This window comes from Oppia nitens, unplaced genomic scaffold (genome assembly GCF_028296485.1).
Source record: "Oppia nitens isolate AA-2021 unplaced genomic scaffold, nextdenovo-longstitch-racon4-pilon3 scaffold2_pilon_pilon_pilon, whole genome shotgun sequence".
NCBI classification, from domain to species: Eukaryota; Metazoa; Arthropoda; class Arachnida; order Sarcoptiformes; family Oppiidae; genus Oppia; species Oppia nitens.
This window is the reverse complement of record NW_026533210.1, coordinates 2,935,130-2,955,912: the sequence shown is the minus strand read 5'-3', so window position 1 is coordinate 2,955,912 and position 20,783 is coordinate 2,935,130. Positions and strand designations below refer to the sequence as shown.

The 20,783-nt window shown below is 22.0% G+C and overlaps 1 protein-coding gene across 1 annotated transcript in view; it reads left to right on the top strand.

Annotated features, from left to right (window-relative positions):
• The window catches only part of LOC128955602 (whirlin-like), a 42,881-nt gene that overhangs the window by 18,475 nt on the left and 3,623 nt on the right, over positions 1–20,783 (top strand). The window contains exons 5-7 of the mRNA XM_054301276.1: positions 288–679; positions 4,593–4,797; positions 15,666–15,905. Of these exons, the coding sequence (XP_054157251.1) occupies positions 288–679; positions 4,593–4,797; positions 15,666–15,905 (837 nt within the window). The remainder of the gene's footprint in view (positions 1–287; positions 680–4,592; positions 4,798–15,665; positions 15,906–20,783) is intronic.

Genomic DNA, 20,783 nt, shown 5'->3' with positions numbered 1-20,783 from the left:
TACTAAATTGATTTTAGATATAAAGTTAGATTCTGAATATTTATTAAAATTACGAAATATTTACGAAAAATTTTAACAAATAATAATTTACATAAATGTTATTCTACCATATAATGTATAGTTTTCTAATTATTGCTATAATGGTTAATTAGGCCTTAATTAAATTAACATTATTGCAATATATTACAGTATAATTAAAATAAATAACACAATTAAGTTGTTTAAATAAATGTTTATTATTTATATTAATTAAAAGACATATTTTTAAAAATTATTATTACATTTAGTATTCGCTAATGAATCGGATTCGCAATATCATCCGAGACGACGATTTGGACAAATTTGATGAATTAATTTATAAAAGGGAAGAACAGGCAATGCTTAAGAGTAAGACTACGCCGGAAGCGATCAAATTCAAGCAAATAAGACAACAGGACTCCAGTGACGGTTCGTTTGACTGTCCAGATGTTGACCCGACCGACGGCCCAATCACTCACAACGAAGTGGTAAACGACGAGAACGGCGTTGTTGTCAATCATTTAGCCGACAAATCCATTGGAAGGTATTTACCGATTCCGCAAAACAGAGGCGTCGCTGGAGTAGGAGGTCTTACCGATGAAATACAGAGCGATGACAGCGGCAATGAGCTCAACAATTCAGGATTTGCCAGTCATCAGCGGTAAATATTTTATTACTAATTTGTCTTATTTTGCCAATAATTTGTTTAATTTAGTAAACAAACAATTTATTTAATGAATTTTGTTGGGATCAATATGTTGTTGATATCTTAAAAATTATTACTCATTTATCAGTCATGATTTTATACATATATACGTATATATTTGAAAATAAATTACTATTTATAGTTTATATTTTTAAAAAAATATTTTGCAATTATAATGTCAAAATCATATTAAATCATTGATTTTATACCAGATTTACCATTTTATCAAATGAAATGTAGTGAATGAGTCGATTTTAAATTGAGATCTCTTTTTCTTCATATAATATAACGAATGATTCATATTATCATCGCTTAAGGCATTTATCGAGCCGTCACTTGTGATAGACCTTTATATTGTTGTAAAGTTTATATAAAGTATAACAGTATTTTATCCATACTTTTTAAAAATATATTTACAAATTATTTATTGAAAATCTAAATGAAATGATTGGCAAAAAAATAGTTACTAACTGTCAATATTTAATTATTTTAGATAAATTTTATATTAATTTTTTTATTGTTATTTTATTATTATTATAATTATTGTGTTAATTTTAGAGTTATAAAATTTTAACACAATTAACTTTAATACTAAATTATTGAAAAATGTTTGTGACATTTTTGTCATAGACATGTGATGCGTGATTAAAATGATTAAAAATTGATAATATTTTTATAATTAATTCTAATGATTACAATATATCTATAATTATTTTGTTTACTAAAAAGCGACAAATTTGATAATTTAATTATTATTATTACAAATTTTGTGAAAAGCAGTACGTATTTGAAGTTAATTTTTTATGTTAATCTGTCTGAATGTCTGTTTTTTAGAAATTGTTATATTTTGATCTCAAATAAGTTAGATTAGGAATACTTATTATTATTTAGCATTTTTTATATACTATTATATATTATAGTATATTCAATACTTATTAATATATATATATATATATATATATATATCGATACTATTGGATTATCGATATTTTCATGGTTTCATATAATTTCTAATATCAATAAATTTTTTTATTTGTGGTATTTATCTATAGGCATCTATAGATGTAACATTAAATTTATTGCAAAAATAGATAATGTTTTGATAAATCTTAATGAATCAATAATCTTAATAATAAAAACATCCAAGGACAATAATCAAAATAAAACTGCAATTATGATTTTACAATTACATTTTTTTAGATTATATTACATTAACAACAAAATTATATGAATAAATGATTAACAAAAACGTTTTTGTATTATATTACACGAAATTATATAGTGTATTATATTGTACATGAATTGTAATGATATTTTATTTTTTTTCTAAAATTGATGCAAAAAATAAATGAAAAACGACAAAAAAATTTATTTAATTAAAATTATATTTTTCCTACTGGAGTATTAATGTTTTATATAAAATTATTTTTTACTCTATATAATTGAGTAACATTGAAATTAATGTATTTAATGCATACAATATGTCTATATATTTGTAGTTATATATATATATATATATATATATATAATATACCTGTATATAATATCATTAGTATTATTGTATTATTTTATTATTATTGTTGTTGTTATAAGAAAGGTTATCTCAAAAATAGACTATTGATTTTTATTACATTATATTAGTATATATTCCAGACTTATGTTTTATACTGTATTTTGCTCTGAATATTTAACACTTGTATTCAATATATTAGTAAAATATTATATTATATTTATATACAAAGTTTTCAAGTGTTTTACTTTTCTGATCTAAATATATTGTTTTTTGAATTAAATATATATATATATATAATATTATAATATATATATTTATCTCATAAAACTCGGTAACTATTGTTTATCTGTTAGTCTTATTTTGATGTTATTTATACACTCATATTAGTGCTTAAAATCAATATATATATAGTATTATATGACATATAAAAAATCCTTATTTATGTTTTTATTATATTATCATTTCAAACAAATAGACAACAGTTTTCGTTCATATTTTTATTGCCATTATTTTCTTCGCTCAAGTCTCTTGTCTTTCATTATATTGTCGTATATTAGTGTTATATATCATATTTGTAGTGTATTAGCATATGAAAAGCATTTCAATTATTAATAATTTTTGCATTTAATAATATGTTTTTTATATAATTTGAAAGTGTTTGAGTGCTATTAGTGTTTGTATTTTGTATGTGTAATATAGTGTAATTAGAAAATAAATATTGTTTAAAATATTATATTTTGTTAAAAATTAATTTGTCTTGAATATTATAATTATTATTAAAATAGAAAATAATAATAATTGTGTGTCTGTGTGTTGTTATATGTTTTATTAGGATTATTTTTAAAAATTATATCTAAATTGTTATAAAAATTGTTGTTTAAATGTTGAAAAAAACTTTTATTTTTTTAATAAATTGTAATGTCTTGTGGTCTATCAATGATATGCAATCTATTTGAGTAAGTAATTGAAATTTTAGTAATTGCTTTTATAGTTGTAATTATTATAAAAAATAGTACATATTTTCAAAAAATAAATATATTTAAAACCAAATATTTATTTTTTCTGATATTAGTTGTAAATTTTATAAACTGTTGAATAATTATTTAAATTTATTTTAGACTTTAAATTAACAGAAATGAAATTATATTTATATTTAATTTATATATTTTTACAATTATTATCAATATTTTACAACATTTAGATTTAAAAAAAAAGTTGTAATAATTTTCATTATTATTAACATTTAAATATTATTGAAATTAAAAAAATAATAATAAACTAGTTAAATTTAAATATTAAAACAATCTTGTTAATTTTTTCATTTTTTATTAAATATTCTGTTTTAAAAAGTAATAGTATTTTTATGAGTGAATCAATAAGTCGGGAGCTATTTAATAAAGTACAGTACAGTATATACAGTATATATTGTAATTTATAGTACATTATAATGATTATTACATTGAAGTTGACATTTAACAAATGAACCCAATAAATACAATAAAGTTAAAAAAATAGTTAAAATATCTATTAATGATTGTAATTGTATGGATAGATCTAATCTATTATTTAATATATTGAACGATACTTTTGATTTTATTATTACATAATTTTCTTTAGTTAATGAGTGATTTTTTGTGAACTATATTTGTTTATATAATTTATCATAATTGTTTATATTTATTTTTTTAAAAAACGTTTTGTTTACTTATGTATTAAAATTAATTAAATTATTTTTATTTTGCAAAAATAACTATTTTACCATACTTAATTTTACTGAAAAAAAACATTATTTTAATTTTAATAAGTGTATAGTAGTGGAACAGGTGCTTATTATAGTCATGTATTAACTTACTTATGGGAGGTCTCGCCAAAAAATTACATACATTAAATAAATGCATAATATGTTAATTATTATGAAACATATGATTAAAGTTACTTAAATATCGGGAGTGATGTCTGCAATCTCATTATCTTATGAGAAAGTTATCACTTTATGATAATAATTTTAATAATAGTAATAATAATAATATTATTATTATTATTAATATTTACTTCAAGTTAAAGGGTTCTACCATTAAATTACTTTCAATATATCATATATTGTTAGACAGTTTACAGTATAATTAAATGCTATTAATAAATATATACTGTATATACAGTATAAGGGATTGACTCTTATAAATGATAACTTTCGCCTTTATATATGATAGAGATAGTGAAAAAAAACATAATAATAATTAACAGCTCAATAACACCGTTGCTATAACCAATTGATGTCAAATATTACTACAACTAATACATGTCTATCTCTCTCTCTCTCTCTTTCTTTCTCCTCCTTTCCCATCAATTAAATAGATTGTCCCGAAGCGATAATCTTATGTCCCATCAATCGGTAAACACTAGTGCGGCCTATCGGCGGGCAATGATGTTGCGGCGGCACAGTAGTAGCGCATCGGAAGCGCCGCTAATGGATACGACCAACGGTACCAATTATGGCACACCCGATGAGCGCCGTTGGAGTATTGCTGCTCATGAAGTGCCTCACGATTATCAGCAAGTGGTGAGTCGTGATTGTTATTATTATTATTATTATTATATATTTTAAGTTTGCTATTTACTATATAATATAAATATAATATATTGAATTCATAATATAAAATCCATAATATTATGGATTATACATCTTTTTCCACTTAATTTTTTTTGATGGTTATATTACCCCTAAGCTATGTATATAATTTACATACAGTTTTATATTTGAAATACATGTCATATCTCTCTATAAATTAGTTCAATCGCTGTGTGTTTAATAATATACAGTACATGTATGTGAATCATCATTTTGGGTGGTTTTCCACCCATTTTGTTAATTTTTTCTTATTTTTGTTTTTTACTTCAATAATAATAATATAAAAAAATAAATTGTACTATTTATCTTTAAAAAATCTTAAAATAACTTTTTTTGACTTCTAAGAGAGAGAGAGAGAGAGAGAGAGAGAGAGAGAGAGAGAGAGAKAATAAAAGAGGATTTGTTTTGTCTTTTTAAATGATTTTCTCTGCAAACATGTTATCATTATTGCGATCTCTCTCTCTCTCTCTCTCTCTCTCTCTCTCTCTCTCTCTCATTCACTCACTTTTTCTGTTTTATTTTGTTACAAATGTCTTTAACATTTAGACATCAAATTAAACTTTATTTTGACGGCAATAAAGAGTGACAGATAGTGGAGAGATAAATGAAGTAATGTATGTTTTGTTGGTCTACATCATAGATACTGTATAATACTTATATCATATTATTTACATAGAGTACAAATGCATATTATTTTTGTATATCATTTAAAACAATAGATATATTTTTAGTTTATTTGCAAATAAAATCATATAACAATGCAAATGATAGTGTCTTCCGACGAAAAATCACTTACTTTTAGTTTTTGTTTGTTTAGCTTAACTTATTTTTATATATAGATATATATAATCTTTTGTGTGATTAGTTTTGTTTTTTAAAAACGATATTTTTTCTTAAAAATTCACGTTTTTATGAATTGTTGATTTAGTCAAAGTTTTTTTTTAGTATTAGATTTTTACTTTAAATAATGGTTTTTATTTTTTATTTATTGATTATTACTTCAACAACATAAGTTTTTTTAAAGTGTAATTTCTAGGAAATGCTGACATAAAATATATGATAAAAATCAAACTAAACAACTATTATACTGCAGTTTTTAGCACTACATTGTATCGATGAGTTTTAAATTAATATTAAATTTATAAATTTATACCATTTTAAAGTTATTTTATCATACAATTGGGTACAATTAAAAAAGGTTTTATCGAAATACATTGTATAATAAATATTGTTTATATATTTTTAAAAACAATTACATGGACATTCAATTTATAAAATTTAATAAAACAGTACATTATATTATATAATATATATATATAAATATTTGTTAATACACTGTTATTTTGTTATTATTTGTTTTTTATTGTAATTTATTAAACTCCAGCCCAACGTAAACGACTAAACAATTAAATGATTTATAATGTATAATATTTTTTATATTTATTTAATCATTAATATGACAGTGAAAATGTCAAATGTTATGCAATATATATACACACATATAAACATGTCAAACATTAGACAATATTTGTTGAATACAATAAACAAAATATCTAATACCAAAAAAAAATTATATACAATTTGATGATGAATTCATAATAAATGTATATACTGTAGATGTATATGGTTTATGTACTGTTTATAACTATATATTTATGTTTGTGTATTGTAAATACAGGTATAACTTATTAATGTAAAAATGAGTTTTGTTTGTTGTATGAATTCAACAAAAGTTTATCCATTTTTTGTTTTATTTGTATAATTTCATTGGTACAGTGCTTTTTGTGAGATAAATATACAACAAAAATAATTTTATTTTTGTATATTTGAATTATATATATACAGTATATACATTTTTCTTTCTCTGCCAATATATTTTTATTTATAAATTTCAGTTTGTTTTTTTAGGTATATTGTGTTCACGAAAAAATTACTGTTTAATAAATAATGATATGTTTTTTGTCGGTAAAAACAAAAGCCATTTTTACGAGTGAGAAAACCATTAGTTATACCATAGATATGTGTTTTTTGATGAATAGATAGTAGAGATTGAAGAGGTTGTTGGGTTCACCAACAAAAAACCAAGTGAACAGACGGCTCGACGCTTACACACACACACAACAGTCGAGACCATTGATTATAAAGACAACAACCAGTCATACCCACAGACAACCAGTTTTTTTTTGCTTTTATTTTTTTGAGAGTGTGTGTGAGTGAGAGAGATATATAGATAAGCCAACTTATAAAACGCTATATTTGTATATAATGTTTGTATGTTTAGTCAACAGGTTTCCCTATTAGTGTATTTGTTATTTGGATTTATGACATCGCGTTAGGCAAACGGAAATTAAATAAAATTAAATACAAAATACATAGAAAACTAATACTTTTGCACACAATCATAATGTACAGTATAGACGATAATAATAATAATATACTGTAATATTATGTGTTTTTAGTTATGAAATAACAATCATTATTTCAGTTGACCTCACTATCTCTTTATATATATATATCTTATATTTATTTATCAATTTATCATTAATTGATATAAATATTTTATAAAGTGATGTATACTATACGGAATAATCTAAAATAATAAAATATTTATTTTAATTTAGATAATTAAATATAATCAACAACAATAAAAATGCTATCAATGTAATTTATAATGTCTACAAATAAATTATAGTCATTAAGTTAACTTTTTAATTAGACAAAATAGTTATTATTGTCTATATTTTTTTTATTAATACATTAGAAAATAAATATCAATAATTTATTATTATTTTTATATTGTTCATTACTTTATTACTGATAATCAAATTATAAATTTATTTATTTTTTATTTTGTAAAACTATATTGATATTTATTAAGAAAACTGTAGTTTTTTTTATTAAATGAAATTAGATATACTTGTTTATACTTCTCTATATTATACTCTATATATATATATATTGTTTGTGTATGAAATTGATAACTCAATTGAAAGCATAGCTCTTTGTTTATCCCCGTTTTCTTACAATTTTTTCACAATCAATAAACTTTATACACAATTAATTAAATTTGAATCCTTGAAGTGCTTATATATATATATATATATTGAGAGATCACTTCACAAATACGAGAGAGAGAGAGAGAGAGAGAGAGAGAGATGTTTTTGAAAATATATAAATTGAATTAAACTTAAGTTTTGCTTCAATTTGACGCAATATGGTATATAAAGCGATAAATTTTGCGTTAGTATTATTATTATTTTTTCTTAAAACTAAACAATTAAATATATATTTTCTAAATCTCTGGAGAATATCAAAACACTTATTAAATACACGAATAAATTTATAAAATAATTTCTCTCAGAGTTATAAATTTATAATTTTTAATAATAATAATACTGTAATAATAATGTACAGTACATGTATATGTTACAGTATAATATTTTAACATACAGTTTAGTATATAAAATAATTATTTTATAAGTAATATTTTTAATAATTACTGTCAAACTAAAACTATATTAAGTAAATACACAAAAAAAACAAAATGATTAACGAAGCAAATTATTACACATGTTTTTAAGTTTATGGATATAAAATAGGTTTCAATAAATATAAATGTATGATATTATGCGACATTGAATACCATGAGTTTATTTATACAGAAAATACAGTTACAATGATAATTGCAATATTTTAAATATAACCATATTATATCCGCAGTTGTAAATAAATTTTTTAAATGTCACTACAGGTTCATTATAATTAAAAATTTGTTGGCATTATTTTAATTAACATTTCATGTTTAACACTAGTGTCTAATATCTAATTTATATTCTCTCTCTCTTTCGCTCTCTCTCTCTCTCTCTCTCTCTCTCTCTCTCTCTCACTCACTCACTCGCTTTGTGTGTTTATGTTAACTTTATAAAATGAAAATAATTTTTAAAAATTATTCTAATAGTTAAAAATAATTATTTTCAATGATGTTTATATTAAAAAGTGAGTTTATATTTGAAAAGTTTTATTCCCAAAAGTGATAATTGATATTTCACATATAAGGTTTTTTTATGATTTTCAAATTTGCTCTATTATATGATTTATTCAATCAAAATACAAGGATAATGCATTATTATTATTATTATTAAGTTATAACTTGTAACTGTATTTTTATCAAAATATTTGCAAAAGTATTTTTTTAATAATATATATATATATATATATATTATAAAATATTAAGCTCCTTTATTAAAAATGCCCGGGATAAATGTCAACCAACTTTATAAATCTATACACGCGTTTATATATATTTATCTATCTATTTATAGGTATTTATTTATAGTTATTTTTGCACTATCTGGATGACATTTGAAAATTTATGACATCACATGTGCTACAAGCCATTGGTGACTTTTCAAAAAATATATTAATGCTAAATAAATTTATTTTATGTCTAAAAATAAACCATGTTAGATAAATGTCATACTGTACATATATTTTTTTATATTTGAATTATTATTACTTAAATTTTGTTTAATTAATTAATTTTTTTATTGCATAATTTGTGTCGTCAATGAATAATAATAAGATGTTAGATGTAATGTTAAGCAAATAACATATATCATATTTATAGTATTTTAAGTTTTTTTTTTAAAAAAGATAGACTTTTTTAATTTACTCTTATTTGCAATAACTTTAGGATAGAAACGATAAAATATTTTTATTATTGACATCTTTTTTTTTAATATAATGTTCATCACTGCTGTACACACAGTACTAAATCTGAATATTCATATATAAATATATTATTTTTTTAACGCGTCAAATAAAAGAGTAAATTTTTATAAATATAGTTTCAAATTTTTGTAAATATTAAACATATATAACAAGTGAGAGAGAGAGAGAGAGAGAGAGAGAGAGAGAGAGAGAGAGAGATTTACAAAAAAATATGATATATGATGAAAATAATAACAGACATATGATATTTATATAAAAGACAAAAGTCATAGACTTTGCAAATATTATATAAAGTACGACAAAAAAGGTCAACAATAAAAAAATATGACTGTATTTTGTTGCATAAAAATACAGTTTCATCTCTTTTTTTTTGTTTCTTTGTAAAGAGCAATCAAATGACTGGAAAAATAAAAAACAATGTTTTAAAGGTCTATCTCTCGTCATATATTTGTTACAAAAAGTTATGTTTTTTGACTCCTATACTGTGTTATACTTTAAATAAATATACAGTATATCTAAATAATAACACGATTTTCGTAGGAAAAAAATAGACAGCAATAATAATAATAGGAAAAAGCAATAGTTTTTATTTATTTATTTTCTTTCATCTCATTCTTTCAAGTCCTGGAGTTAATACCCTATTTGTGTCAGTGCTGTATATGTCAGTGTTTTTGGCATAACATTATGGAAAGTCATATCTAAGTTACAGTACATCTGGAACTACATAAGCGGTAATACTATATGTATGTTATGCTGATTTTGACTTTAATTTAGGTGTCATCTAAAATACTGTACATACAGTATATTTTTAAGTTGTAAATATATTTAGCCATAAATAACAATCATATCACTGACTGTTTTTTTAGTGGAGTATTCTGTTATTATTTTTGTGGTTATTATCTTTTTTTTAAAAAAAATAAATTTTAGAAAACATACATTTAAGGTATCATTAAAACAACGGTTTCATCGTCAATAGGAAAGAGAGGGCAATATATTTAGGTTAGGGTTATTCAATTCAAGTGAAATATACATATATATTATGATTATGATTGTTGTTGTTGTTGTTATTTTGATGATTACAGCACATCATCTCCAGGATACCTGTGCTATATTTATTACAGTACTGTTTATTTGATACAATATTAATAATCACAATACAGTTATAATATAGTTAGCTATAATAGACTCTCTTAATATAGACTTTCAATTGAAAATCATTTCTCAGTATTATAATAATAGCTATAATAATAATAATATGGTTTTTTATTTTTATTAGTATTATTGTTAGTGTTGTTATTATGATTATTATTAACTAAATAATGTGTTTTTGTTGTTGTTGTTAACAATTTGTTTGCCTAGTCATTAAAAATCAACAACAAACTTTTTTAATGTATATTTTTTTGATAATTTATTTATTTTTGTTTAATATAAAAATATATCCATTAATACTTCTAATAACTAGACATGACTTGACCTTTACATAAATGATAATCTTTAACAAGTTTACCGACTAATGATTATAAATAATAATAATAATAAAATATAAATAATAAGATAAATACAGTATAAGCAAATAATTGTTAATAATAATAATAAAATACGATTAAAGTTTAAATAAAAAACTATTTTTCAAAAATAAATTATATGATAAATTCAAGTATTAAATTTAGATAAAATGTTATTAAAACGTTAAAGAGTTTATCAATGACATTGATTTAATGGATTTATGATTTATTTTAATGTAAATTTTTTTATACTGTTTGATTATCAATCAGGTTATTAAATAATAATACTAAATGAATATAACATATTATTATTATTATTTAGCGAAACAAAATTTTATAATAAAAATAACTGTCTAAATGAGTTTGTTGTGAAATGGGGGTAAAAAATCATTAGTGACTGCACCTTATGATTAGCAAATGAAATGCTTGAAAAAATAATATATTTTAATAATAATAATAAATAAATAAATAATTAGATTATGATTGAAAAGGAGAGGACTGTTGTCAACAGTTTTAAACTCATGTCATATCTGTTAACTCTATCTAAACGTCTAATGGGATCGACTCTTATAAATCAAATCATATCTTTATTTACTTTTTAGTCAGTCTTTTCTCAAAATTATAAATTAAATGTTTGCGGTGTAAGTGTGTGTATGTATGTGTGTGTGTGTGTGTGTGTGTGTGTGTGTGTGTGCAGGCATTATATGATGATATGATGTGTTGGTTAGTTAGACAAAGGGGTCGTCGACACAATTGAGTTGATGGGCACAACTAGTTTCTCTCAATAAATTTATATATATATATATATATATGTATTTATCTTTTTTGGCAAACCATTTATTGCGTGGGAAAACTTGTGATTTAATATGACTGGTGATGGGTCTGGTAATTGGCCGGTGCTTTGCCTCAACAGTACTCCTCAAGTTCTTACTGCACATATACCTAACCCACAAAAATCAATGCAAAAAAGTTTCCGGTGGTCTCTCTCTCTCTTTCTCTCTCTCTCTCTCTCTCTCGCTCTCTATCTATTTATCTAACTATCTATCTCTACCCCCTTTGAACGGCGGCTTTTAAATTTGACCGCAAAAAAACTTTTTTAATTTATTTTTTATTAGTCTTAACGCTTAAGACTTTACTTTTTTCAGCGAAACACAGGAATAATAAGAGAGAGAAACGAAAGAAAGAAAGAGAGAGAGAGAAAAAAAAGAGAAAAAAAGTTTTACATTTCTGTTGACTCCTATGTGTTGTGTGTGTGAGAGCACAGGTGTATTGAGTACGTAAAGTTGCCGCACATCTCCACCCGATTTCAAGTCAAACCGGACAAAACTGACACATCCAAGACATTAAACACATAGTGTGTGTATATATATATACAGTACATAAGCTATATTATCAAACAAACAAAATCAGGACTCAGGTATATGTATATAATTTTTTTCAGAGGCCATGCCTTCTGATAAAAATTATGGTAAATCTGCCCAAAAAATTGATAGTTAACAATGACTTGATGGGGGGCTCATATAGCAGGGCATAGACAGGGGGTTAGATCTCTCTATCTATCTATCTCTTCATTGACTGACTGACTCACTCACTCATTCGCTATCATTTAATTCAAGCGTAAAGTTTTGTATTGTTATTGTAATAATGTTCTGATATTTTTTAAAAACACTATTCATATAATACAAAGTATAATAATGTATATCTATATAATAATAATAATAATAATACAATATAATTGGTGTCCAAAATTGTATTACATAATCAATAAAAGCGATTAAATTATACATTCAGAGCGAGTCAATTACTATCTATACATATAATTATAATTATAATCTACTTTTACAACATAATATAATATATAGCAAAACAAAAGTTTTACAATTTATTAGTTAAGTCATATATTTGCAACAAATCCAGACAATTATGTTTATATGTTATACAGAGTGTGTTATACACTTTATATAATATATTGTGTGTTATTATTATTATTAATAATAATTTGAGAAAACTGGTTATTATAATTTAAATATATTTATAAAACAACAACAATAAAAATAATAACAATTTTAATTTGTAAGGAAACACACAAAATTTTCAAAATGAAATTCAAATTATTGTAATAATATTGTATTATATTTACAAATAACTAACCGTTAAGTTTTTTTAAACTAGTAAATCAGTGATTATTTTTTTTTATTATATTTAAACTATAATTTATTATTTTATTAAATTAGATTAAATTAAAAAAAAATATTATAAAAAGCATTGATTTTTAATTAATAAAACTAAATGCATATTAAATATTAGTACAATATATGGGCTATATTAAGCTACCTGTCCTCTAACATACATGTGTGTTCGCCCAGTTTTTCTGTATCGCATAGATTTATGATGTAAACTGTAAAGTATAGTTGAGTTGGTTGGTTGGATTGATGGTGTGTGTGCTGGCGGTGATGTTGATGGTATGGCCCTATTCTTGTGCCTCTTTTTTGAGTGCACACCATATATAACAACAGAGAGAGAGAGAGAGAGAGAGAGAGAGAGAGAGAGAGAGAGAGAGAGAGAGAGAGAGAGAGAGAGAGAGAGAGAGCACAAACGATAAACCTATTTGAGAGGAGTAGTTGTCAGAGAATCAGTTCTGTCTGCCGTTTGCACCATTACTTCAAAAACTACACGACTTTTGCTTTAAGTTGAATATAAATAAAAAAAACTACTCAACACACACACACATATATACTCTATATACACACTCACTCTCTCGTATTGCAGTCATAGTGTCTACCTGTGCTCCACTCAGTCAGTATGTGTATGGCCCTGTCATGTATTGCCTCATTTAGAGCCCAGTTCTCCATCAGACAACACAACCAACAAACAACAACATTTCAATTACAAGGCCTGTCAACTACAGTCACTCATTATATCCACGACTTATTAGTGAATGAGTGAGTGTTTGATTGAAAATAAATTTTTATCGCAAACATTGTGTTTCAAACACATACTGTATTGTTATATACTTATTTGGGAAATAAAGCTCAAACTTTTCACTAATAATTTTGTTTAATTTAATTTAATTAAATTAATTATTGCAAATTTAATATAAAAAAATTGGTGACACATCATTCAAATAATTTTTGTGTATAAAGTTTAATATATATTTTTTTAATTAACTGAAAAGTTTTATCACATTGTGTGTGTGTTTTTGATATTATTTTGGTGTTTTGTATTTCAAGCATTTTATTTAAATTTCCGAAATTGCTATTAGAGTACTATATATACACACACTTTATAAAATTTGTTTCAAAAAAGCTAACGATAATTTGATTATAAAACCAAGTTTTTTTATTGACCAAAAAAACTTACAAAAAAGTTTATATCAATTTGCAAATTATTGTGTCATATATCGTGTTGGTGTTAACCTATTTTTGTTTGGCAATTGCCTATCGATCTGATTTTGAATTTGATAATAAAAAAATTTTATAAAAAAAATCAATAAATGGAGGCCTGGCTTGACATCCAACCGATTCGTATACCTCGACCCAAACTGATGCCCTCCCGGCCCAGTCATACCGGTGCGTCGATTGCCTCGGCCAGATGCAATGGCGATCCCAGTGTGGGCACCGTTGGCACCGGTAATCAGTCCACTGGCAATCAATCATCGGCACCGTCTTCAAGGAGAACGTCCTCCACTTGAAGACAATATATATATATATATATCTCTTTCTCTCTCTCTTCAATCATTTCTTAAATAAATAAAATACATGCCATTTGTTACCATTAAAAGAAATTTTTATATATATTTACTTTTATTTTGAGAAAAAAACGTACATCAGTTGATTACATAACAATATATTTATCCAATAAGTTTATTATTCATACACACAATGTAATGTAAAAAAACATATATAAGTAAATTGTGTTTAAATTGATTTACGATATTATATTTTTGAATTATTTTATTTTGATTTTATTTTTTATATTTGTGTAAAACAAATTTAAATTGAAAATCGTATTCAATATTACTTTTATGTTATATTATTGTCCCATTATATTATAATTTACTATCTAATAATGACACAAATTTAAATATGATTAATGATATCAATTAATTTTTTGGTAAATCAACAAAAAATAAATAAGAATATTCATATATTATAATTTTAAATATAATTTTTAAAAACTAAAACCATATATTCATTATATTACAGTATATTCTCATAAATTATATGTTTTATTAACATTTGATTGTTTAATTTGTTGCCAAATTAAAAATAATTGTTTTTTTTTCAAAATCGCTTGTCTGTGTTGGGAATATATAATTATTATATTAACTATAATAATTCATTTAAACAATAATAATAATTATTATTATTATTATAACAATAAATATATTAATTTACAGTTAATAAAAATAAATTTTTAAATACTTGAATTTAATGTTTTAATAATTGCTATAATATAAATAATTATAATTTAAACATTAAAATATTATTATTGATTTAATTTGATTATTATTATAATCATTTTTTTTTTTGATTAAATTATTATGAAAAATTTGAATAACAGGGAACTAATTACGGTGCGGGTGGCTATCAGAATAGTGAGATTCGACCTCCCGGTGCTACGGGTGATATTAGAGGCAGTGGTAATCATTTACATGTTCCCGGAGAGGGTGGCGACAATCCGGCCTTTTTTGGTATGCATTCGCGGGTCCGACGGCACCGTTCGCTGCCGAGTCCGACCTTTTCAAACGCCAAGAGTTTGCCGCCGACTCAACAACACAGGAGCTCATCATTTAGATTACCGGTAGGTTTGAAAAAATTTAGTTTGAATTGTTCTCAAATGGTTTTATTATTTAATTTAAAGATTTAGAAAATAATAATATTTACATTATAATTATCTATATAAATATTTAGTTAATTTATAGTTTTTTATTATTATTTTTATAAAAAAAATTATTTTAAACAAATTTTCAACTTTATTCTTGACTACAATATTAGATTTACAATAGTATAATTTGATTCAATACAAATTACAATATGAATTTTTTATCATACATATCTAAACACGCACACACATACATACATACATATATATATACATATATATATATACATATATATAAACACATCTATAAAATATAATTTAAAATAATATTTGTTGGCATAAAAAATCAATAATAATGAAAATTTAAACAAGCACATATGTCTCGGCATAGGAAATGATTATTTAAATAAATAAATAAATAAACATATCATACTATTAGTACCGGCACTTATACAGTAGAGTTCATTATTAACTATTGACTATACAATATATAATACAGTATGTTATTTACCGTATATTGATTTTTTTTGGTGCACTAAATAAAGTAAAAATTATGGGATTTACTGTATTTTGATATTATTTTCGTGTCGAGACTTTTTTATTAATAATATTTTAGTGTATAAATTAAAAAATATATATTTATTATATTGCATATGCAGACACATTTATGGGGTAATACCTAATGATATTGAAAGTTAATGTTTAGTTTGAAATATATCATAATATCATAATAATAATATCAGATATTTATTCATAAATGTGTTAATATAAATTTATATCACAATATATTTTAATGTCTATAAACTTATATCGTGTTAAATAATACATTAATGTTATAATTAGATTTATTTTAGTTTGAGAATAAATAATATTATATTTTATTGTCGGGTATTAAAATATATATTTAAAATTTTATTATTGAAATAAATTTACACGAATATTACTTTTATACTAATCAATACTAAATAATCAATCTGAATTTAAAAAAAACAAACTAAATATAATGAATAATTATACAATATATTTATTATATTATTAATTATATTATATAATTATAATATACTTAAGAAAATAATATTAAATATAGATAACTATATATTGATTTTAATATATTACCCGTATAAGTTTATATACGATACTGTACCTACTTTATATAAAATATTTTTTTAATAAAATTTACTTTAACTCAACTTAGTTGTGTGTTTGTATGTATGTATGTATGTATGTATGTATGTGTGTGTGTGTGTGTGTGTGTGTGTGTGTGTGTGTGTGTGTGTGTGTTGTGTGTGTGTGTGTGTTTTTGAATACTACAAAAAGGCAACAAAAATATGCTAATGTTGTATATTTTTGACATATAAAATGACATAACAAATATCACTATATAGAGTACAGATTATTGATATTAATGCAAGTCATGTGCGAAAAAATTTAATATTATTAAAATTTACGACAATTTTTATATAAATATTATTATTTTTTTCATATTTATATATTTTTTTCACTCTACTATTAAAATAATAATAATTCTAATAGTTATTGAAAATATTTTTTTTTAATATAAAGCAAGTTTATTGTTAAATATTATTATTTTTGTTGTTTTATATAAATACAAAAATTTATTATATTAATAGTTTTATTGTTGAGGTTGTTTTATGTATTTTATAATGCATTCAAGTTATGCTAGTTATGTCTGTCTAAATGTTTAAAATTTATGACAATAATAAATATTTCAAAAGAGTTACTCAAAAATATACTTAATTATGAAAATGATGTGTTTTTATATGATTTGTATTTTAAATCCCTGAACGTAACATAAGTTTTTAATTGTTAATTACAATCAGATTTATGTTATTTTATAAAAAAAATAAAATTAGTAACAATTTTCTTTAAATAGTAAAAATATATTAATTATCTACTAAGCTTAATTATTTTAAATTTTAAATTACATCATTTTAGATTTAGCTAAATATAATAATTATTTATTAATATGGTTTCTCGATTTATAGACAGATAATTATAGACATATTTCTAAGTAAATTATAGACAAAGTTATATTTAATATTTGAAAGCTTTCATAATTAAATTTTATGCTATTTTTACTATAAGTGAATTACAATTTTGCATTATTTAACTAAAATGTTTTAATGAATAATTTAATAAAAGATATATTAAAAGTATTTTGGTTTTATTTAAAAAATAATTTGTTTTAAATATAGTTTTAATTATAGTTTATTTATAACATGCCATCATTCGTACACAATTAATAGCATATATGATATAATAATAATAATAATATTTAAATTAGCTATAAATAAATTTTGACTTTTCATTGACCCTGATGATGATGTTGAGCCCAATTTATATTTTTTATTATTACACTACATTATATACCTTATATGTACAATACGTATAAATAATAATAATAATATGCAAATATTATATGAGAGTAAATTTTTTTTTTGAATATCAAGTTTTATATGGTGTGATATTATTAGAATCATTTTTTGTCACGAATATAACCCATTATATAGTGCCCGTAATAATTTTACAATAAATTAATTGCTTTATATGATAATATAAATAAATTATATATATATATAATATTCTGATTTGAAGTTATATTTTTAGTTTACAGTAAAAATCAAAAAATAAGGTTTTAATTTAAAAGATATTGTTGTTTCAAATATTAAAATTATTTATGTATCTAATTTTATTTTTATATTTCTTATATGCAAATATTCTATATCTATATATCTAATGATAAGTTATAACAAATAAAATATAAAGTAATTTAAATAGAGAAAAATCACAAAATTATTTTTATATTTATTTAAATAAATTATTTATGTTTTATATACTGTATATGGTATAATATTTAATAAGTTTATTATTATTTTATTAGTAATTTATCATTTTAGAAAAATAAAACAGTAAATCATTGAGATTTGATAGATAGCATATATCTATATATGTATATATGCTCCATATATTATACAACAGAATATAAATATAACATATTATAATATTAGTTTTAAAAATAAAAATAAAGTATTATATAATATATTGAAGGTATTATTTGTGAAATTTTATTTAAGTTGAATTATCTTATCAGAGATTATTTAATTTATTAATTTATTACAATTATATTTGGCACTATTTATGGATACTGTGTGTAATATAAATACATAAATTATAATTAATAAATTATATTGTAGGACATTTTTTTAAATAATAGTATTGAATTACAATTTACAATCTTATCATTTAATAAATCAGTTGATTATTAGAGACACAAATACTATATATTTTTTGATTACTAAATATATACAATATTTAAGTTTAGAGTATAATTAGAATTCAATTAAAATCTAGTTTTACAACAAATATAAGCTACAAATTTATATAATATATTATGTATAATACAATCAATGGTTTTTTAAAAACTTGTTAACTATATGTCTAATGACTTAAAACATGCAATAGTGTTATATAATAATTGAATTTTTTGTACGAGTATTATAATAATAATAATAATAAAAATAAAAAGTTTTTATGATTTTTGTTGTCATAAAAAATACTAATTTAACAACAATAACAACAACAACTAAAGTTATGCATTATTTTCATTACTACGAAAAAAACGGTAAAAATAGTAAAATCGTTTTATATACTACTTTATTCACAAACAGAGAAAAAAGTGATAAATAAAAATAAATAAAAACACTTTTGCACTAAATTTTTGCTCGTCTTCGGAAAAGTCATTTAAACCATTTGTTAGTTATATATATATATAGTTAGATAAATATAAATTTTTTCAACTTAAATTTATTGCATTTACACAACCAATGTATTATACCGGAACAATATAGTATATAACGATTGAATATAGACATTAATAATGCACTTGAATTCATACACTTTTGAAAAATTTAAATCCTGGCATTTAAATATAAAAAACAAATTCAATACATTTTGTTATTTACCAATGAATGTTTGCATGTTATATACCGTATATCGTATTATACGATTCCTATACAATATAAATATAAATATATATATATTAAATATGTATATTAAATATACTATATTTATATATATGAAAGTAGTTGTCTAGTATAAACTAGAAATATATATTTATATAAATTTAAAAAATTATACTTGAAATAATTTATGGCTAAATCTTATAATAGTAATATTGAATATAAAAAATAATAGTTTTTTCTTATTGATTAATTTTATTATTTTTTCTGATTTTATATATATATATATATATATATATATATATATATATATACTTATAAGATATCTATAGTTAAATAAAAAATAAAAACAATATTTTATTTCACGTAACTGGAGATCAGTTTAGAAGATTTGTCATATGAAGAGCACACATATCCTCTTTACTGATGCACTCAAAAACAATAAATATATTGACAAAGCCTTTAAACTCAAAATAGGATATATTTTTTGGATTTTTTTTCGGTAAAAATAAGTAATTTTTGTTTTATTATATTTTCCTCTTTTTTAAAATAATAATAATATATAAGACATCTTTAAAATATTTGTAACACAATTGAAGAAATAATTGAGAAATTTCTATATTTTTCATAGTGTATAACATAATTGTTTTTTCAGATATTATGACATTTTTGTTGTTGTTGTTGTCATTATTGTCATTGTTTAGTTGAATCTATTGGACTTAAATCCGGTCCATTATATTAACAAAGTAAAAGACATAACAAACATCAGACTAATAAAGATCAGGAAATAAATTGACAAATAATTAAAAATATTATTTTGTTTGTTTTGTTTTTTTTTTATTTTAAAATGATATTGTTTATTATTTTTCTATAAAAA